The 22,099-nt window shown below is 53.3% G+C and overlaps 1 protein-coding gene across 32 annotated transcripts in view; it reads left to right on the forward strand.

Moving 5' to 3' along the window:
- Positions 1-21,762, forward strand: part of STARD8 (StAR related lipid transfer domain containing 8) — a 78,779-nt gene extending 57,017 nt beyond the window's left edge. For 5 of the 32 annotated variants that reach the window (XM_005593820.5, XM_065538503.2, XM_005593818.5 and 2 more), the window contains 13 exons: positions 8,838-8,909; positions 11,239-11,320; positions 12,307-12,370; positions 13,138-14,555; positions 15,151-15,324; positions 16,181-16,340; positions 16,841-17,039; positions 17,460-17,670; positions 17,970-18,084; positions 18,345-18,569; positions 19,543-19,760; positions 19,862-20,038; positions 20,221-21,762. In XM_005593820.5, coding sequence (XP_005593877.3) covers positions 8,838-8,909; positions 11,239-11,320; positions 12,307-12,370; positions 13,138-14,555; positions 15,151-15,324; positions 16,181-16,340; positions 16,841-17,039; positions 17,460-17,670; positions 17,970-18,084; positions 18,345-18,569; positions 19,543-19,760; positions 19,862-20,038; positions 20,221-20,338 — 3,233 coding nt within the window. In that variant the 3' untranslated portion in view covers positions 20,339-21,762. Of the gene's footprint in view, positions 1-8,837; positions 8,910-11,169; positions 11,321-12,184; positions 12,371-12,998; positions 14,556-15,094; positions 15,325-16,180; positions 16,341-16,840; positions 17,040-17,459; positions 17,671-17,969; positions 18,085-18,344; positions 18,570-18,988; positions 19,232-19,542; positions 19,761-19,861; positions 20,039-20,220 lie in introns of those variants that run through there. The other 27 variants (XM_005593821.4, XM_074029256.1, XM_065538501.2 and 24 more) reach the window with 14 other exon arrangements.
- The last annotated feature ends 337 nt before the right edge of the window (positions 21,763-22,099 follow it).

The raw sequence follows: 22,099 nt of genomic DNA on the forward strand, positions 1-22,099 counted from the left end.
CAGAACATTCGGTAGCCCTTAACACACTTCAGTGGCAACACAAAGACCAAAAGTACCCAGTGCAGAGAAGTCCCCAGTTGAATGGGGGATAGACTCACATGCTGCTGAGATGATCATGGAAATGTGTTAGGGGACTGCTTAATTGAACTGAGCCACTGGGTGTTAGGGGGTTGGTGAGAGGTCAGGGGAGGCTTCGTGGGAGGGGGTGTTTGATGTCCAGCTTGATGAATAAATAGTAGTTTAAAGCTTCAAATCAGGCTGTGTCTAGATTGTGCAGAGTCTTGAGTGCCAGGGAGCAGTCAAGGCTATCTGCCCCAGGCTGTGGAAGCTCTTTAGGTTGTAGAGTAGGGGAGCGGCCAGGTTAGAACTGGGCTCTTAGAAGAAGCAGCTGGCAGGATGGCCCCTTGAAAGGAGAAGCTAGAGGCTGGGAACTTGGAGGGCTGAAATAATCCAGGCAGAAGAACCTAGAGCACAGTTGGGCAGGAAAAAAGCCCAACCATTTGATGGAAAAGTTGGTAGAACTTGGTGACTAAATACATGTGGCGAGAAGAGAGCAAGAATGACTTGAGGTTTAAGCCTAGGCAGTGGGCACACTGGGAGGCAGAAACATACGGAGAGCTGGTTTGTGGGGAAAGATGGGTTTGGTGTGTGTTACACTGAGGATCCTCGCTTGGGTCCTCAGAAAAGAATGTGAAGGAAGAAAGCTCCCCCCACTAAGACAGCCACTACCCATCACACACACCTCTGCTGCAGCTCTAGATTTTGGGAAATGGTCATTAGGAGATGGGGAAACTGAGGTTCAGACAGAGGTAATGGCTTGCCTGAGGTTATGCAAGATGCTAGTGGAGCTAAGGCCAGAAGGTAGTTCACCTGACCGTTAGTTCAATACTTTCCACTCAAAGCAAAGTGGAGAGCAGTCACCACTGACCTGATATCTGCCCCAGACCGGTTAGGCTGGCATCATTTACCTCTAGGCCAGGGACTGGAGATGACGGAGTAGCACATGGCTCATTAAAACAAGTCTCTCTTTCCTAGGCACCATGACCTTGTCAGAGCACCTGGGACTGGGTTGGGGGCAGGAGGCCCTTGGGGGCAAGAAAACTAATGGAGCAACTGCAGCAGAGCAGGTGGCAGCTTTGACCTTCCTTGTCATAGGGAAACCCAGTGCCGGGGAGGAATGTCAGCTGCCTACTTTGGTCCTGCCATACCAAGCTCAAGCCCAGGAGCCTACAGGCTGGGCTGCCTCTGGACCCAAAATCTCCAGCAGCCTCAGTGGGCCTGAGGTCTGGTTTAACCTCAGGGTGCTCATGATTCTCCCTCATTTATAACTGCACACAGGAGCTAAGGCCACTGCTTTGCGGAGAGGAGTGGGGAACCACAATTGGGGGTTTCTTGTGTAACTTCCATTTTTAAATAAAATGCCAAACCAGAATTGCCGCCTCTTCCTGGCCGATCCTGCAAGGTGTCCACAATGTGCAAAGGCTAGGGACCGCCACTGAATGTTGCACCCATTCTTCACTTCAGCCCCTAGGACATCCTGGCGGGAGGGTGGGCTGCCCAGAGGGGCCCGAGGCCCCAGATAAGGCAGAGGCCAACCCTCAGGGTCTCATGCTTCGGATCTGGGGTCAACCTTTCTTTGTCTGGGGCTGTCTGGTGCAGTGTATGATGTTTAGCAGCATCCCTGGCCTCTACTGAGTAGATGCTAGTAGCATTTCCCCCTTAACCCCCGCCAGTCGAGATGACCAAAAATGCCTCCAGACGTTGCCAAATGTCCCCTGGGGTAAAAATTGTCCCTGGTTGAGAATCCCTGTGGTAGAGACTATAAATTTTTTCTGGGGTGTGCAGTGTTGCGAGAGGGATGTTATATAGAAGGTAGAACCACACTCCTGAACTTACCACTGGCCAGCTAAAAGATTCAGTGACTTGTTTTTCCTGCCATCCTGTCCTAGGGGCCCCTCCTGGGCTGTTTGCTTTAGTGGTGCCTCATTTGTGACAGGGAGGCTCCAGAAGTGTTGCTTGTATGGGCCCAGAACTTGGCATCCAGCTGTAGCCCCAACCGAGACCGAGACTGGCATCTGAACAGGTGCAGCAGGGTGCTGAGTTCTGCCCGGTGACCTAACAAGCCAGAGGCCAGCCAGGGTCCAGCACTGCCAACCTAGGCTGGGTGAAATACAGAGGCCCTTCCTGTGGTGCCCCTCCTGTGAGGTTTGGAATGTGGGATGAGAGCTATTTTGGTCCTGTCTCCTTTCCTCCCTGTGCCGCCTCCTGTAAGAATCAAGTTAGAGTTGTGATTTCAGTGAAGAGCAGCAGGAGCAGAGAGAGGCGCCAGTGAACTGGACCACCCCATAGATAGGGCATTGCAAACCCCCTTGCATGTCTGCTTCAAGGTCAGGAGGGAAAGTCTTGGTGGCCCTGTAATCCCTGACAGCTCTTAGTACAGGTCCCTCTCCCACTGTCCCCCAGGGAGAGAGGTGGCAGAGCCAGTCAGCCACTCATTGCAGCACTTCTGCTAGGGGCACTGCCAACCTAGAGGGTAGCTTTGTGCAAATTCAAATGAAACAGCGCCCCTGAGGGATGCAGCCCTGTGCCAGGGCTCAAGGCTTGGTGGGCAAGCTTATTTTGGCCTGGGTCCCTTAGTGTTTCCTTAAGGGAGGGTATAAGGAGCTGCTCAGAGCAGTTGGGGCCACATGCTGAGGATGGTAGCTTCTGAGGTACAAGCCCTCTGCCAAAAGGCCAGCACCTTCTCCTTGAGAGAGGTCCCCCTCTAGGGTTGGAGAGCAGGCAAAGGAAATGCGCCTTGTAGCAACCAAAGGAAATGGGCCTTGTAGCAACCAAAAGAAATGATCTGAGAAGCGGTTTGCCGGGTCCTAGCGTTTCTGAGCAGCAGTAGCAGGGCCTGCAGTGGTAGGCGACCCCCTGCCTGCCTCCTAGCCCTGCCTTGAGGGACCAGCCTCACAGAGCCTGCCTTGGGAACTGGGGTTGTCACGTAGATAGTGGCATCCCAGGTCTTTCTCCACCACTCAGGACACTGGCTTTTCCTCCTGCACTCAGTGAAGGTGGGAAAGACCGACATGGAGACAGATCCTGTTTTGGAGGCCCCTGTCCTCTGGTGAGCGCCATGGAGGCGATGCTTTTCCAAACAGGAAGCTAAGTCAGGTAAAGGAGGCCACCGCATGTTTAAAGTCACCTTAGGGAGCAGGTCAGCTAACTGAATGACCTTCACAAACACCCACTGCCTGCCTTCCCTCAGTCATCATAGGCATTCACATTGATGCTGGTCACTCTCTCCTGCTCCTGCACTCAGGTCTAGAGAGAACGTGGGCCTGTGAGCAGAACAGGCCTGTGACTCGGCTCTGGGTAGAATTTTCCAGGGACCTATACCTGTGGCTTTCTAGCAGGCCTTTTCTGTTTAGGGTGGTGGTCTTTATCACAGGCTGTACTTTAGAAGCACCGGGAGAGCTCTCAAAAATAAGCAAACAAAAATGAACCCTATCCCCAGAGTGTTTAATTTAACTAGTCATGGGTGGGGCCTATTAGTAAAAGCTCCCCAGGAGATTTTAACGTGCAGCCAGATTTGAGAGGTGAGGGAGGAATGGGACGGGACACCCAACAGCTCCAGCAGTAATAAGGGATGCTTTCATCTGTGTCCCTGTGACATCCATCCATTACTTGTCTTGAGCCTGTGTCTTCCTGCCTGGTCCCCATGCCTGATATTGTCTTTATGGTTAGGCATGAGTAGGCTGAACCCAGGGCCGGGGCAGCTGTCTTATAACCCACTGAGTGACCAGAAGATACAAGGACTGGGGTTGCCTAGTAGTGGTGTGAAGAGGGGATACCCAGCCCGAGAGTGGGGTTGGTGACACTGGCTGGCTGAGGCCTTACTTCCTGTAGTCTAGATTAGATGCCTGTTGCCTTCTCTCTTCCTCCTGGCTCTTTTCTCTCACCTCTTTGCAACTGGTACACAATCTGAACTGTGTCTTAAAGACTAGATGGGTACAAAGTGCAGCTCATCTTAATAAAAATAGCCTTCGTTAATGAGAACTTTTATATAGCCACTTTCAAAACCAGCAAAAGCCTGATCAAATCTATAAGGTAACCACAGTGGTAGACAGGAAAGTCGTTAGTCCCCACTGTATAAATTTGGAAACCAAAGCTTAGAGAATGACATGAGTTGTTTCAGATGACTCAGTGGCCAGCATGGAAGCTGGCTTGATTGGAAAAAAGCTCGTTTTCCAACTTAGTGATCATCTGCGGGCATTATTGCATCTCCCAGTGAGAAATGTTGCTGCCTCTTTCCTGGGTGCATAAGCCCTATGCTTGAGTGTTTCTCAAGACCAGAAGGTCTGCTTTTTTCCTGGTTGCATCCTTCTCAGCATAGAAAACTGCTCTGTGCTGTCTCTGGGAACGTGGCCTGTGTAAATGTAGGTGCGGATACCATCATTGACCTCAGAAAGCATGTGCTGCTGCTCAGCCTTTCCTACTTTGACGCTCCCTCCAGGAGACCTGTGGGTTTGGCTCTGAGGCCTGATTGGACTCTGGAGCTTTCTAGTATGCCCTCTCCCCTGACTCTCCCAGCCTGGATCTGGGAGATCTGGGCCCCTCCCCCAGGGAGAGTCTGGGCATAAGTCTCAGTGGAATCCAGTTTGTGCCAGCTGACTGCTGTTACTGACCTACCCTGGCACATCACCTAAGCTTTGGCCAGAGCATACACCGCATGCAGAATATAGCCTTTAGAACTGCTGGTAGCCATGCCTTGGAATCTGCACATCTGGATATAGAGGTAAGGCAAGGGACCACAAACATTCCTACCTCACCTCAGCCTGCCCGTTGTCACTCTCCCCGCCAGATACATAAGCCAATCCTCAGTCTGGGCCACCTGGCTTCAGCCCCAGGTGAATTGACTCTACTAGGGGTGGAGGTGGGGTCGCTCCTGGCCTCAGCCTGGGCAGGCTGAGACGAGTGGGAGGGACAAGGCAGAGCAGCGCAGTTCAGCCCTTAATCACCAAGACATATGTCCCTGACTGATCCATCTGGGAGGGAGCCTCAGGGCCTCCCAGCCCTCCATGAGATGGTGTATTGTGGGGAGCCAATGTCCCTGACATCCTGTTTGGTAATAACCCATTACATTCTCTAGATTCCTGTTAAGGAGAGGTGGTGGGGAATTCAGTCTGGAGCCCTACTCCAAACTTCTTTGCTCCTTTGTCTTTGGAGCAATTGCAACCTCTTTGAAACTTCTGCCTCCTTACCTCACTTCCCCCAACCATTTGGCCTCAATTCTGACAGTGGTCTGGGCAAAGCCATTGTCCAGACCCACAAGGGAATGCAGTAGCTGGGCTTCTTTCTCTAATTTCCTCTTTTTCTTTGGGACCTTTCAGAGTCAGAGTTGGGGTGGAACACATTTGTTGAGTGCTTGGTATTATGTGCCAGGGGCTTTCGCTTTCTCCAGTCTTTTATTTAATGCTGTCAGTAGCTATAAGATGTGGATGCTGACTGGGTGTGGTGGCTCACACCTGTAATCCTAGCACTTTGGGAGGCTGAGACAGGGAGACAGGAGGATCACTGGAGGCCAGGAGATGGAGACCAGCCTGGGCAATGTAGTGAGACCCCATCTCTACAAAAAATAAAAAGAAAAGTAGCCGGGTGTGGTGTGGTGGCTGCTGTTGTAGTCCTAGCTAGTCAGGAGGCTGAGATGGGAGGATCACACAAACCCAGGAGTTTGAGCCTGCAGTGAGCTGTGATAGCACCACTGCAGTCCAGCTTGGGTGACAGAGTGAGACCCTGTCTCAAAAAGAAAAAAAAAAATCCAAAAACATGAAAAATAAATAAAATAAAAATTGAAAAAAGATGTGGATGCCGTGGCTCCTGTTTTACAGAGGAGGAAATGGAAACCTGGAGAGGTTATACAACTTGCCCAAAGTCGAAGAGCTAGTGACTGACAGCATCAGGATTTGAACCCTGGGTTGTGACTCCACTAGACCGGAAGGAGCAGGAAAACAGCCTGGGGGGCTGGGGTTGGTTCCTGAGTCTGAGCTCCTTGCTTGGCTGGCATGAGGGCAGGTGGCATAATGCAATGGCCAAGAGCGCTGAACATGGAGTGAAAAGATCAGGGTTATAGTCTCACCTGTGATACTTTACCCTGTATGACCTTGGAAAAGTCTCTTGGACCTCAGTAGGCTTTATACTGTAACTTTTTAAAAAATACCAATGTGGAGAGTCCTACCACAGATCAGTTAAGCCAGCCTTCTGGGCACTGGTATTTTTAAAAATAACACTTCCTAGCTGATTCTTATGTGCATCCAGGGGTGAGAATCACTGAGCAATGTGATTCAGACCAAGACTTTTCAAACTTTAATGTGTTTGCCTGAGGGTCTTCTTAAATAAAGTGGTTCTGGGTGTGGGGCTTGGGATTCTGCATTTCTAACAAGCTCCCCTGTGATGTTGATACTGCTAGTCTGGGACTACACTTTGAGTAGCGAGGGGCTACAGGGCTCTAGGTAGTCATGAAAGAACTTGGCATTGGCCTGAGTGAGATGGTCCTCTTCTGCCAACCCCCAGCTAGGGCCGATGCCTAGCATCAGGGGAGGGAGGTGCCTCTCCTATCCTCTCCATTAGCCATGAGTAACTGAGGGCTGCAGTGGGATTTTAAGGGTGTGTTCCTGGCATGCAGGCCTACCCTAGAGATTTGCTCCCTTTCCTGGGGTGGCCATACATGTGACCCTTTAGGGGCCGCTGTCTGCTCCTGTGCCCCCCTCTCTGGAAGTCCTAACCTGGTCCATCTTCTGGTACCTCCCTTTTGTCCTAATAACAGGAAAGCAGAGCTGGCTGCCAGGATAGGTGCTGAGATGGGGAAAGGGTCTCATCCCAGGGGCATGACAGGAACAGGGACAGGGAAGTGGCTGTGGCAGCCAGCTCAGCTGTCCTAGCAGCAGAACCATGTTCCTCAAAGGCTCCCTGGGCAGCTGTGCAGTCCCTTTGGACTGGTCTTACATCACCTAGACTACCACTGGCCTGGAGCACAGGATCCTTTTTCAGGCTTGCATTGCCCCCTGCCAGACAGGTGGAGGTACTGCTAGCAGGGCTCTGTCAGACACTTTTCAGGGACCCCTCAGAGGTCCTGGCGATTCCTAGATCTGTATCTTAGGTTAGGAAGTTGCAGTAACATAAAACATACATACACACACACACAAGGAGAGAAAGAGATGAGAGAGAGAGACAGAGAGAGAGGCGGGTGCATGCACAGACTGAGGTGCCTGTGGGTATATACAGGTGCACAGTCCCACAGTGATCCTCATGAGTTGTGGACATGAGCACATTTGGCTACAGCTACGTGTAGAGACAGATGCTGTGGTGGACACTGACCTGTTGCATGCACTCACAGAAATGCACAGATGTTCATCCTTGCCCTTACCCCCATTTGCCCCCAAAACCTGCAGGGGCTCCAGGGGCTGCAGAGCCCTCTCTTCTTTCCCTCGAATCCTCATCAGTATGTGACCCTTGAGGAACCCATTACTTTTTCTGACTGACTTCTAACTTCCCTCACTCTTCCCTCCACTGTCTACTCACCTAGCATCTCTGAAATACTGTTTTGTCCTTCATCTTATCTGTCCCAGCCACTAGGATTTCATCCTGGGTTTCCTTGTGAGTGAGCACTGGGAAGAGAGAGCTCTTCCTGTCTTGGAAAAACCTCACCAGCCTCCTTAGAGTCCTCTGGTCAGGGGGGCCAGGTGAGACTGTGGCCACAGGTGCTGAGGAAGTGGAGGACGTGTTGAGGGCAGGACTCCGTGGCCGGATCAGCTCTGCTAAAACCAGCTGACTTCCCCCACCATCCCTGCGATGCCAGGTCCCATGGCCCCAGCCCCACTCATCTTGGCATCACCTGGGTGGAAAGCAAATAACCGCCTGGGCAGGCGCAGGGCTTTACTGCTGGTATTTGGCCTACCCTGACTAGAAGTGCCTCCTCTGTGGCTTCAGTCCAGCTGCACATCTCCGCTGGCGCTGGCAGGGGTGCCCAGCTCTGTGCCAGAACTCCCAGAGCAGAGGTGACAGGCTGACCTAGCCATGTTCTTCCCCCAAGACCCCAACAGGCCAGTACTGTGTCTTCATGACACTCAGCACTGCACTATGACACAAATAGGCCAAGAGAGCTGGGGCAGTACTGGGAAGCTCCCTGAGGAGGGAGGACTGGAATGAGCATGGGGATGCTGCTGTCAGACTCAGCTGAGATTCCAACCCTGGCACTGCTGCTTTGTCCACTGTGAGACCGTAGGCTGAGCCTGTTTGTATGTCTGTAAAATGGGGATAGCAAAGCCATCACCGGTTATTGTGTGTGTGAAATGAGATTTGGCTGTCAAAGTGCTGAAGAATGCTACATGTGATGATGAGAAACAGAATGATAGGAATGGTTGAGCATTCCTATTTCCTGCCTGGACTAGGCTGGTCTACCCAGGGCCTTGGAAGGGGGTAGGTTCCTCAGAAAGGCTTGGGGGGTGGACACAGCTGTGACTTCTTATCCCAGCAGGCCTCCTTGACCCCAGATGATCCTGGTTCCTGGGCAGGGGGTGGGAGAGTGGGAGGGGTTTGGAAGAGGCAGGGAATGAGACTCAAGAAAGCCAGGGCCAGGATGCCCAGACAGTAGGGTTTGGGGAGCAGAGGGCCTCCTGGTTGGCTATGACTTGGAGCAAATGTGCTAGGACCTCTGGCCTTCTCTTCCCATTTCTGGATCACCAGAATGAGATATGCCTGCCTGCTGGGGTTGGGCAGCATACACCTAGGGCTCTGGCATCAGCACCCTCCTAACCCCATTTCTTTGCCTGTTTCTTTCCCTTGTTCTGTTTTAGAAGCCGAGGCCAAAAGAGCATGTGAGTGGCTTCGAGCAACAGGATTCCCTCAGTATGTGCAGCTTTTTGAAGGTAAGGCCACTCAATTGTTTACCCTCCCCCGTTACATACTTCCCCTAGCCCTCAGTTTTTTGTCTGTTAAATGGGGCAAGTCAGATTCTCTCTCCAACTACACACAAGCAGTGTCTCCTGGCCTTGCTCCGATTTTTTTCTGACTTTGCTCCTGCAGTTGTACCTTTCTCTCCCGCATCATCTCTACGAGATTGCTCTCACAACTGCCGCAAACTCTGCTGTTGCCCATGCCTTTAAGGTACCTTGTCTTGACCAGGGTCACCACGTGGTACCAATCCTGAGGATGCCATGTCGGTACACACGGTGTGAAGAATGCCGCCTGGAGTTGTACACCCTGGTGGCCCAGCCTTGGCCTCACTTGCCCCACAGTGATGGCCTCATTTCTCTGTTTTCCTTCATTTCTCTTTTGTGTTTTTCTAGAGTTCTTCATATTTTCTGTTTCCCTTCCCCTTTTCTGCCCACACCCCTACTGCACCCTGGCTTCACATCCACCTCGCCTGGTCAACTTGCCTGGTCAGTTCACCAGTGACGTCCATGTGGTCACACTCAGTGGTCACTTCCCAGTCCTCATCTTGCTCCATTTCTCAGCAGCATTCAGTGCCACTGGCCACTTCTTCCTTTGGCTTCTGGAACACCCCCCTCTCCTGGCTGCCTTTCTGACTGGGTTCTGTCTCCTTAGCTGACTCTGCTTCCTCTAAGTGATATCTAAAGGTTAGGATATCCCAGGGCTCGGTCCGGGGCCCTCTTCTCTCTCAACATTTCTTTCTCATGAGATCTTTCTCTAAATACCATCCATATCCTGATGACTTCCAAATGTCCAGACCTCATCCCCAAGCTCCAGATTCATATATTCACAGCTGCCAATTCAATCTCTCTACTCTGATGTCTGATGGGTGTCTCAGATTAAACAGGTCTAAAACCAACTCCTGATGGTACCACCATTTACCCACTTACTCAAGCGCCATACCCAGGAGTCATCCTTAATTTAATTCCTCCTTGTTCCCATCTCCTATGTTTAACCTTTCAGCAAGACCTTTTCCCTCCAGAACGTATCTTGAATCAATCCACTTCTTACTACCTCCACTGCCACAGCCTGGTGTGACCCAGTGTCACGGCTCACCTGGGCTAGTACAGCAGCTTCCTGTGCTCTTGCACTCTCATCTCTACACTGCAGCTGGAGGGCTCTTGTTGGCCATAGGCCTGACTGTCAGTCCTGCTCCAAGCCCTCCGATGGCCTTCCAGCACACTCAGAATGAAATACACACAGACGCTCTGTTCTGGCCTGTCACACTGCATTCTCCAACCTCCATTGATTACTCTTACCTTTGTTCACAGGGCTCCTCTCTACACTTGCTCACACCAAGCTTTTTCCCTCTTCAGAGCCTTGATGCTGATGTTCCTCCTGCCTGGAACTCTCTTTGCAGTTTCCTTGCACAGCTGGCTGCTTCTCATCTTTCAAGACTCAGCTCAGATGTCACTGCTTCAGAAAGCTCTCTGCTGACCACCTCTCTACAAGCAGCCGCCACCCCTACCGGCCTCCCTTTACACTATCATGCTGGCTGATGTCTTCCATGACATTTGTAACTGCACCATCTTGGTTTTAAGTATCGTTGCTTATCTGTTTCCTTTAAGAGCGTAAACTCCATGAAGGCAGGAACCATTTTTGTTGTGTTCACTGTTGTATGCTGTATGGTTTGCTCAAGTGCCTAGCACAAAGTAGATGCTCAATTGGATACTCATTAGTTGAATGAGTAAAGGAACAAATGGGCTTGCTTCACCAGTAAGGTAGAGAGCTGTGAGACTTCTTAGATTCTCTCTTCCATTCCCCCAACTCCTTTCTTTCCCCTCTCCCCTCCCTAAGTCCCAGGGAGTGGGCTCCTACTGCTCTGGGACACAGGGGGATGCAAGGTATTGTTTGGCTACTGTGCTGTCCTGTCCCTTCTGTCCTTGCTCCTGCCCTACTCCCCCAGGTTCACCTTGGGCCAAGGAGAAGTTTCCCTGCCTGAGCAGCCCAGGATTCAAAGGGGAATGGGGGAACCCATATTGGGCTCTTGGCAGTCACCTGGGGTCTTGGGCCTGCTATCTCCCATAGACCTGCCTCACTGACTGACAGAATTCTTGGGTCCAGCTCAGCCCTCTAGGCCTCTCCCAGACCTTTCCCCTGAACTCCCTGGGCACCCTCCTTTATTCCTGACGTTTTCCCCTTCTGCTTTGCCTCTTGTCTTCCTGCTCCCCCTCCTTCCTGGCCGTTCCCCTCCAGCTCAAGGGCTGCTGAGGCTGAGTTTGTGATATACTACTGGACTCATCTTTGCTTCTCTCTGCCATACAGAAGGTTTGTTTCCCCTGGATATTGGCTCTGTGAAGAAAAACCACGGTTTTCTGGACGAGGACTCTTTGGGGGCCCTGTGTAGGTAGGTGGGCTGAGGGTCAGGCCTGGGAAACCAAAGGCCCGGCTTGAAGCTTCCTGGTGGGAAAAAAACATCCCTTGTACCCTCTAACAGAGGAGGAGCCCAGCTTACTAACAAAGCTTATCTTCTGCGGTCACATTGCTCATTCTGTTCTTTGTGTTTGTGACACCCTCAACCACCCAGTCACTCTAGCTAGAAGGCCAAGATCTGGCCTTGTTTCTTTTCTCCTAAAGTTATAGCCTCCAAATATTCCTCTGCTTCAGTCCCTCTCTACTTACAAGAGCTTGGCCCTTGTTTGAGGCCAAACCATGGCTTCTCCTTGGATCGATCACAAGGCTTCAGCCTAACTGGCTTTAGTCTTGATAACCCATCTCTCCCCTCCCCTCTCCCCCTTCCCTCACCCCACTCCCAGATCCATCTAGATCCACCAGCCTCAGCATTGTAACAGCTCCAAATGGTGGTTCTTTCTGCTTAAAATTTGTCACTGCCTAAGGATAAAAATGCAGACTTTTTAGCATACAACCCAAAGCCCTTTGCAAGCTGGTTCATTAGCCTTAGCCCCACTGGTCTCATGCCCACTGATCTGTTTGCTGACTATATACCTACAATGTCCTGTGTAAGCTTGGGTAAGTGTCCCTGTTTCTCTCACTCTCAAAATCCCATTTGCGTCCTCCAGGACGCCTTCTCTGACTGCATCCCTCCTTCATGGAGGTTGCTTGTCTCTCCCTGTGTTTGTCTGCTGTGCCTTCTGTCTGCTCTGTCTTTGAACATGTCCCATTTCTGTAGGGTTTATTTCCACTCTCTGTAAGCTCCTGGAGGGCAGAGGCCATAATCTTGCCAGCATTGTCTCTGGTTCTTAAACCTTAGGAATATTGGAGTCTGCGAGAAGTTTTGATGGCTTGGGCATGTGAAGTGGTGGGTTCATCTTGGTAGGCTCTGCCAGGCTTTGGGGATGTCCACCTTGGGTGGACACTTCCACTTTATTACAGGAGGCTGATGACCTTGAACAATTGTGCCTCGATGAAACTGGAGGTTCATTTTCAAAGCAAGCAGGTGAGTCATGGCAAAGAACGGGTCTGTGGTCTTGTGGCGCCATAAGGAAACCCAGGGCGTATGTAAACCATTTGTAAAACTAGCTCTAGTATCCCAGGAGTCTGAGATGTCCAGAGCAGTACCTTTCCCCAGCTAGGGGTAGAGATGGAGGAGATCTATGACCCCATTCTTTCCTGGGAACTCACTTTCTTGCTTTTTTTTTTCTGGGGCTTTCTATACCAGAGACCTGTAGTCAGGTGGGGCAGCCAAGTTACCAAAGCCCTGGGCTGTGAGACAGGAGGCCCATGGGGCCTGGTCTCAGCTCTGCCACTGATTGCTGAGGGATCTCAGGGAAACCTCTTCCCTTCTGGGCCTCAGTTTCCCCATTTTGCAAAGAAGGAGATGAACTAGAAAATCTCAAATTCCGTCCACCTCTGTTGTGATTCTAATCTAAGACTGCAGCCCAGAGCTTGGGAAGGTCTGTCACTGACTTAATGTATGTCATTGACCTTGGGCAAGTGGCTTCTGGTTTGTGGGTTTGTTCCCTATCTGTAAAATTGGAAGGGGGGTTAGATTAGTTACTTGACCATTACCATTACCATACATCTGGGCTCTGTCTGTGACTCCTGGCTTCCTCTGGCACTCCCAGAGCTAGCTCTACCCACCTAGGCCATGTTCTCAGCCAGAAAGCAGGGCCCTTCATCTCAGAGTCCCCCAAGAGTTTGGAAGCAGAGAGTGGAGTACAAGCAAGGACTTGTGGCCTGGGCTTCTCTGACCTGACCCTGCAGTGCCTTTCCCAGAATGAAGACTCAGAAGAGGAAGAGCAGTGTACCATCAGTAGCCACTGGGCCTTCCAGCAGGAAAGTAAGTGCTGGTCTCCTATGGGGTCCTCTGATCTGTTGGCCCCACCGAGCCCTGGCCTGCCAGTGACCTCAAGCTGTGAGAGCGTTCTCACCGAGCTTAGTGCCACCTCTCTGCCAGTCATCACCGTGAGCCTACCACCCGAGCCAGCAGACTTGCCCTTGCCAGGCTGTGCCCCCAGCTTGAGTGACCGGCCCTTCCTCAGCCCCACCCAGGGCCAGGAGGGTCCCCAGGACAAAGCCAAGAAGCGCCATCGTAACCGTAGCTTCCTCAAGCACCTTGAGTCTCTGAGGCGGAAGGAAAAGAGTGGCAGCCAGCAAGCAGAGCCCGAACGTAGTCCAGCCGCCTCAGAGAAGGTCTCCAAAGCCTCATCTTTCCGCAGTTGTCGTGGCTTCCTCTCAGCCGGATTTTACAGGGCCAAGAACTGGGCCGCCACCTCAGCCGGTGGCAGTGGTGCCAACACTCGGAAGGCCTGGGAGGCTTGGCCAGTGGCCTTGTTCCGGCATCCTCAGCGGATACACCGGGGTGATTGCCTGGTGCATGTGCCTGGGGACCACAAACCGGGCACATTCCCTCGCTCCCTGTCCATTGAGAGCCTGTGTCCTGAGGACGGACACCGCCTGGCAGACTGGCAGTCAGGTAGGCGGTGGGGCTGTGAGGGGCGCCGGGGCTCCTGTGGCTCAACGGGCAGCCATGCCAGCACGTATGACAACTTACCTGAGCTGTACCCAGCTGAGCCTGTAATGGTTGGGGTCGAGGCTGAAGATGAAGATGATGAGGACAGTGGGGGCAGCTATGCTCACCTAGACGACATCCTCCAGCACGTGTGGGGGCTACAGCAACGAGTAGAGCTGTGGTCTCGGGCCATGTACTCAGACCTGGGGCCTGGAGATGAGGAAGAGGAGGAGGCCACTTCATCAGTACAAATAGCCACAGTTGAGGTCAAATGCCAAGCTGAGGCTCTCAGCCAGATGGAGGTTCTGGCCCACGGAGAGTCCCCAGCCTGGGCCCAGGCTGAAGTCCAGCCAGCAGTCCTGGCTCCGGCTCAGGCTTCAGCTGAGGCTGAGCCACTGGCACAGGAAGAGACTGAGGCCCTGGCCCCGGCCCCAGCCCAGGACAGTGAGCAGGAGGCACATTCAGGCGGGGAACCCACCTTTGCCTCTAGCCTGTCTGTGGAGGAAGGACACTCCATTTCTGATACTGTGGCCTCCTCCAGCGAACTTGACAGTAGTGGGAACTCCATGAATGAGGCTGAGGCTGCGGGGCCCCTGGCTGGACTCCAGGCATCAATGCCCCGTGAACGGCGCGATTCAGGTGTTGGGGCCTCACTTACCAGACCCTGCAGGTGAGAGTTTGGGTTGGGATGGGGCGGACGCAGGGACTCCTGTTCTCTGTCTCTGAAGCTGATTTCTCAGTCATGAGGCCCAGGGCTAAGTGCTTGGGGGCTGCGTTATCCCCTCACAGCCAGCTCAGGAGAATAGAGTACAGGAGTTGGGAATCCAGAAAGTTAGGTCCAGAATCTGCCTCTGCTGTGGCCTTGAGGAAATGATGCTCTCCTCATTGGACCTCAGTTTCCTCATCTGTAAAGTGAGGGAGGGTGCTAGAGGAGATGGTCTCTGGTCCCCAGGTTTGCCCATTCAGAGTTTCTTGGAGCAGCCCCTCCACGGTAGTTTTGGAATGGGCAGGGGGCTTCACTGCTTATTGGCACTAGATGGGCCTGAGCTCTGTGCCATCCTCCCCAAGAACTTCCTGGCCCCTAAGAAGCTGAGTCCAAGCTTTTTCCACCCTGGGGCCTCAGCAGCAGCCCTGAAAGTGGTCCCAACTCCCTGCATGTTTTCTTTGGAGAGAAAAAAGGGGACCAGAATAACACACACCTTTTCTAAGGTTTAGCCAAACCTGCTCCTCTGGGCCTCTCCACCCCTCTCACCGCCCCCCACCAGGAAGCTCCGTTGGCATAGCTTCCAGAACTCCCATCGGCCCAGCCTCAACTCAGAGTCGCTGGAGATCAACCGGCAGTTTGCAGGCCAGATCAACCTCCTGCACAAGGGCTCACTGCTGCGGCTTACTGCCTTCATGGAGAAGTACACTGTGCCCCACAAGCAGGGCTGGGTCTGGTGAGTGGCTTCTGGGCCACGGAGGGTGGGACACTGCCGACTCAGGTCCACGGCCCCAGGCAGGGTCAGCCCAGGAGGTGGGTGCAGGCAGGCAGGGCCCACAGGCCAGGGGAGCAGTGTGATATGCCAGGAGGCTGGAGGGGCTTGGTAAGGCTGGGTATGGGGCAGAGGACCTGAAGTCCTCCAGCTGTGTCTTCTCCATCCCAACCTCCGTACTGCAACTAGTGAGATTGTCCTAAAATGCAGGTGTGGTTGTCATTCTCCAGATAAACACTTTTCTCTGGCTTCCCATTGTCCAGATTCCCTCCCACCATGACTGCTTCCTGTTCTGGTCCCGCTCCATCCTTCTGGCTCTTTAGCCTACCCCTCCTAAGCAACCCCACCTTACAGACCAGTGGGACCAGTCATCCTTCCGTGAACGTGCTATGATCCTTTTCCTGCCTCTTTGCCTTTGTTTGTGCTGTGCTCTCTGCCTGTAATGCATTTTCCCCATTTCTCCTCTGGGACAATGCCTTCCTATCCCTCAAGAGCCTGCTGAGTTACCACATAGCCTTCCCTAACTCACTAGGTACAGTTCCCCTCCCTCAATGGGTCTTCCCCTAAGTTCTTGGCCTCCTACTGGCCACATGAGTTGTTACTGCCTATTGACACAGTTATCTCCTTGGCCAGACTGAGAGCTCTCTGTGTTCCTCTGTGACTCCCTGGGGCTGCGCCCAAAGCAGGTGCTCAATGAGTGTTGACTCTGGGACAGTGGTGTGTGCCTTACCCTCTTCACCCCACCTGATCCTCTAAGACTGCAGGCAGAGTCTCCAAACTGTGTTCTCCCTATCTGATCACTTGTCATTCTCCCAAACAGGTCAATGCCCAAGTTCATGAGGAGAAACAAGACCCCAGACTACCGGGGACAGCACGTATTTGGGGTGCCACCCCTCATCCATGTGCAGCGCACGGGCCAGCCACTGCCACAGAGCATTCAGCAAGCCATGCGCTACTTGCGCAGCCAGTGCCTGGACCAAGTGAGCCCTTGTGGGGCAGCCTGTGGGGAGATGGTGCAGGGGTGGGGTGCTGGTGGGCATTGGGCCGAAGGCTGAGGAGCTGGGGAGAGGAACTGCTCTGGCCTTCCCCCTCACTTGGGCTGGTCCACCAGAGGGCTTTGCTGTTCTCAGCAAGGACCAGCAAGGATGAAACTCCTTTCTACTCCTTAGGCCCAGCTCTGTGCTACCTTCTTTCCGGCCCGGGCTCCATAGTCCTTATCTTCTGGGAGCCTGAATTTGCCTAGATCCACCTTTTCCTACTCATCTCCACAAAAGCATCTTTTCTTTTTTGTCCTGAAGCTGTAAAATTCCTTCTCTTTGGTTTTCCCATTTGTCTCCTACCCTGCCCCTCAGGAGGCCTGATAGGCTTTGAAGTCTCTGGGGTGGCCTAAGCTCCTGACACCCAGTCCAGGACTGGCCTCACATTCTCCCTCCTACTCACGCATGTCTTCTTCCCTCCCTCCCTCCCTTGCATGGACCAGGTAGGCATCTTCCGCAAGTCTGGGGTCAAGTCCAGGATCCAGAACCTGCGCCAAATGAATGAGACCTCGCCTGACAACGTCTGCTATGAGGGCCAGTCAGCCTACGACGTGGCTGACCTGCTAAAGCAGTATTTCCGGGACCTGCCTGAGCCCATCTTCACCAGCAAGCTCACCACCACTTTCCTCCAGATCTACCAGCGTGAGTCACCCACTCCTATCCCCAACAACCTGCCCCATTCTCAGCCTCCCTGAATCCCAGGCCTTGTGGAAGATAAGCCTGGTGCAGGCAAATGTAGCTGGACCTGTGAGCTGATTGGAACAGTTACTGTCTGGAGTTGAAAAGGCCCTTGCAGAGAGACCATTCTGCTTCCCCAAACCCATTATATGGAAGGGTAGACTGAGGCCCTGAGGGGAGAAAGGGAAACTACCTAAGGTTACACTGTACGTTAGTAATAAAGCTAGATCAAGCACCCAGAGACCTCACAGAACTGAACTTTTCCCTTCCCTCTCGCCGCTCCCCTCGGGACTTCTGTGCCTTTTGCCCCCTTGGAAGCAGGAGGCTGGCTGCTAAGGCCTCTGGGGAAGTAAGGAAGGCTCTTCTTCCATTGCTTCCTCACAGTCCTCCCCAAGGATCAGTGGTTGGCAGCAGCACAAGCCGCCACCTTGCTGCTCCCCGATGAGAACCGAGAGGTGCTACAGACTCTGCTCTACTTCTTAAGTGACATTGCCTCTGCCGAGGAAAACCAGATGACAGCAGGCAACCTGGCAGTGTGCCTGGCGCCCTCCATCTTCCACCTCAATGTCTCTAAGAAGGAGAGCCCCTCTCCCAGGTGAAATGGGGCACGGCATGTCAGGGCCGGGCCAGGTCCAGACAATTTGGGCCCCATTGGACTTTTGGCTTTTGATGACTGGCACTGCTGTGTCTCGTCCTCACCGCAAGGAGTGAGCCTGACTCCTCAGGGACCCTGGGCTGGTGGGATCTGTGGAGCAGGGCCTTCCAAAAGGCAGCAGGTTGCTTTGTGGCCGAGTTTGGCAAAGTGGCTTCCTGGCAGCTACAAGGCAGCCTGTCTGTCATCTTGTCTTGTGCCCTTGTGCCATCTCTCCTCTCACCACCTCCTGCCCCATCTAGGATCAAGAGCAAACGCAGCCTCGTTGGTAGGCCAGGCCCTAGGGACCTGAGTGACAACATGGCAGCCACCCAGGGCCTGTCGCACATGATCAGTGACTGCAAGAAACTTTTCCAGGTGAGTAACCCCAGGCCATGGTGCCTACTTACCAGACCTGGGGGAAGCATCAGGCCTGACCTCAGTGCCCCAAGTCAGGGATAGGACCCAATTTGACACATACCCCTCAAGCTTATACCCCCAACTCTTCCTCCACAATGGTTCTCATCTACCTTGCTGTGGTAGCTGCACCTCTCTACTGCCCTTAACGTGAACCTGACAGACCCCATGGGGTCTCCTGCTCTCTGGAGCTGCAGCCCAGTGTGTGTGTGCCCTCTCAGGTGCCCCAGGACATGGTGCTGCAGCTGTGCAGTTCCTACAGTGCAGCTGAGCTCAGCCCTCCCGGCCCAGCCCTGGCTGAGCTGCGTCAGGCCCAAGCTGCAGGGGTAAGCCTGAGCCTCTACATGGAGGAGAGCATCCAGGACCTGCTGCGTGATGCTGCTGAGCGCTTCAAGGGCTGGATGAGCGTGCCAGGGCCCCAGCACACGGAACTGGCTTGCAGGAAGGTGAGTACCACACCATGGGTGGCTGCTGTGGGGCTGGGAGAGCATGGTGCAGGCAAGGGGAGTCAGGGAACCCAAAGGAAGGAGCCGGGGAGGAGCTGTCCCCCAAGTCTCACTGTGCCTCGGCCTTGTCCTTGGAGAATGTCAGAGAGTCAAGAAAGTACCTTAAGGAATCAAGAACCAAATGAGACCGAGGGAACTCTCTCAGGAACCACCTGCCAGAATGACCTTCCAAAAGCCCCATTCCAGATACGATGCTGCTTTGATAGCCTCAACTCCCATCTCTCCCTGCCCCGCAGTCCAGCTGAATCCTTGCATTTTGCACCTTCGTGCCGTCCTGCTGCCTGGACTGCCCTGACCCTGAGCATTACATTTTCCGAGGCACCTTTAGCGACAATGCAATGTGTTCCTCCTCCATTCAGAACCTTCTGTCATGCCCCAGGATGGAGGGGATTTCTCTCTGTTCCCCTCTGGGCACTGGTCATGCTCTTTCTTGGACGTGGATTCTGAGTAAGATTGCAAGCCTGAAGTGTCCTGTGTAAAAAACGGTCATAACAAAACCTCCTATGTAGGATCAGGGTGAGTGCCTGGTACATACAAAAGGCTCTGTAAGTGGCAGCTTTTGTTGTGCATGTGTTTTACTGCCTGTGCTAGATGGCGAGCTCCTTGACAATCACCATCTTCCTGCACCTCCACGCACTGTGCCCATCATGGTAGGGCCTGAGAGGCCTCTGGGAATGTGTGCCCCATCATCTCTTTATGCTGTCTAACAGACTGAAAAGCAGACATCCAGAAAAGAGAGAGAGAGGGCAGGAAGCATGGGAGCACTGTCTCAGTCTGGCCAGGGTTAGCAGAGGAGCTCTGCAGCCTACCCTATTAAACCTCAGGCGCTGCGGTTTGAGGCCCGGACTTGGGGCTGGAGTCAGAGTTCTCCAGCCCTGACAGCTACCCCCATCCCCACTCCTGTGGCTCACAGGCACCGGACGGGCACCCCCTGCGGCTGTGGAAGGCGTCCACAGAGGTGGCAGCCCCCCCAGCTGTGGTGCTGCATCGTGTTCTCCGGGAGCGGGCCCTCTGGGATGAGGATCTGCTGCGGGCCCAGGTGCTGGAAGCCCTGATGCCGGGTGTGGAGCTGTACCACTATGTCACCGACAGCATGGCACCCCATCCCTGCCGCGACTTTGTGGTGCTTCGGTGAGGGGCCGCAGCTGCTACCCTGCTGTGCTTGGGGGGCCCGAGAAGTGGGGTGGAAACCAGCAGTAGGAATCTGAGCCTATGTGTCCTTTCTCCAATAGGATGTGGCGCTCTGACCTGCCTCGTGGGGGTTGCCTGCTTGTCTCCCAGTCCCTGGATCCTGAGCAACCTGTGCCAGAGTCGGGTGTGCGGGCCCTCATGCTCACGTCCCAGTACCTCATGGAGCCTTGTGGCTTGGGCCGCTCTCGGCTCACACACATCTGCCGGGCTGACCTCAGGTACCAGGCCTGGGACAGCCTGCTCGACCCCCTTGGCCTTGACCCGTTCCCCTGCCTCTGCCCCTCCTTTTTGCCCCATGCTGTTGATCCCTGGGGCTGGGACAAGTCCTTTCTTCCTTCTCCCTGGTGAGGGTTCCAGGGAAAAACACATTGCTCATGCCTGGTTTCTTCTACTTCCCTAGGGGCCGTTCTCCTGATTGGTACAACAAAGTCTTTGGGCACCTGTGTGCCATGGAAGTGGCAAAGATCCGGGACTCCTTCCCCACCCTGCAGGCAGTGGGCCCTGAGACAAAACTGTGAGCCTTGGGCTGGTCCCAGGGTGGCACCACTCAGGCCCCCTGGGCACCAAAGGAGTGAGGGGGAATAAGAGCAGAGCAGCCCCCTGGGTGCTGCTGTCAGGAGCAGAGCCAGGCCCAGGTGGCTCCAGCTGCCTGTCCTGTCCCCTTTCCTAAAGCTCCTCTGCACGTAGAGGGGAGAAAAAGAGAATTTAGGCAACTCTACTCCCCCTTCACCCCCAACCCTGTATTCTACTCTCCCGAAAAGAGAAGAGAATCACATGAGTAGCAAGACTACTGCCGCCAGCCACCTGCCTGTGAGGCCGCCACTTGGTCTGAAGCCTCCACAGCTCCCCACCTGCAGGGGCAAAGAGGTCGACAACAGTGTGTGATCCCAGCTCTCTGCCAGACTGAGAGGGCAAGCCGTCTTGTTTCCTGCAAGGGTGCTTTTGAGATTGGACAGGAGGTTCTGGTCCTGCCTTTGGGGCCAACACTGGCCCTGAAGTGTCTTTTTCAGAGGAATTGGACTGGAGTGAATGGGCACAGGGGTGGAGCGCAGGGCAGCCCCAATCACCATGAGCTGTTTCATTTGTGTAAATATGATGCTGAATTTTAAGAGGCTGAGTTAAGAGTGGGCACTGACAGGCCCCTAATAAGCGACATGACGATTTGGCATAGATTGGGATGTGAGGGTGGAGAAGCTTCCTTTCTCAAGTCTCAAGATGCCAATGAAACCAGTTTTCCCTGACTTGGGTTTCACACTTTATCTGCCACCCCATGGGGTCCTGTGTAGCCTTTGTCCACACACTGCCACTGCCCAGGCCAAGCAAAAGCAGAGTGTGGTTAAGAGACAAGGGTCTGTGTCATCGTCTCTTTTGCTTATGGTAGTGGGCTAACATAACAGCCCCTTTCTCAAGCAGAGACCTGGCCCGTGGGCCAGACAGATGGAAGGGCCTATCTTAGCCAGCTGGAGCTTAAGCCAAACCTGTTCTGTCCCACTGGCCAGCCATCTTTGCTCACATGGAAATTCAAATGCCATTCAAAGGCCACTGGTGCTTTATTTTTCAATCTGCTGAGTAAACTGAAATGAGATGGGTCCCAACCACCACTGTAATTTTCAAGCCTATTTTATTTGTACCTGTAAATACTGTACAGTTTATATATATATATATATATATATATATATATATATATGTGTGTGTGTGTGTGTGTGTATATGTGTTTATATAGATACACACACACGTGTGTATATATACACATATATATACACACACACACACACACGCATTTGCACAGACACACATATATATCAATTCTCATGAGTGTATTATAATCTCTGGTGGGGGCAAGGGTCTGGAAGGCCTGAGGGGCATTTCAGATGAGAATGGAGAGGTAGCGAGCCAGGTGCAGCAGGATCCCTCAGATCAATAAAGCATTACCAGAGATGCACTTTGACTGTGGCTGTCTTTGCTGACAATGGGCTAGGGACTGGGGACTGGGGTTGTGACTGAGGCTTCAGTGTTAGGGCTCAGAGCATTGAGCATTCACCCCACCCTCTGCTGAGTCCCAGCTTACTGGCAACAGGTCTTGGGTGAGTCCACAGGAAGAACGGGGAGGGCCTCAGCTCTTCTCTTTGGAGAGGGATTTGTGGCCAGGCATGGTGGGGTGGGGTGGCGGGTGCGCGGAGAAGGGGTGGAAAGTTAGCCAGAACTTGAGCAGAAGCTGCAAACCCCATCTCATGACCTGGCCACAAGCATGAATGACCTCAGGCATCCTAGGGAGAGAT

The sequence above is a fragment of the Macaca fascicularis genome, chromosome X (assembly GCF_037993035.2).
Source record: "Macaca fascicularis isolate 582-1 chromosome X, T2T-MFA8v1.1".
NCBI lineage: Eukaryota > Metazoa > Chordata > Mammalia > Primates > Cercopithecidae > Macaca > Macaca fascicularis.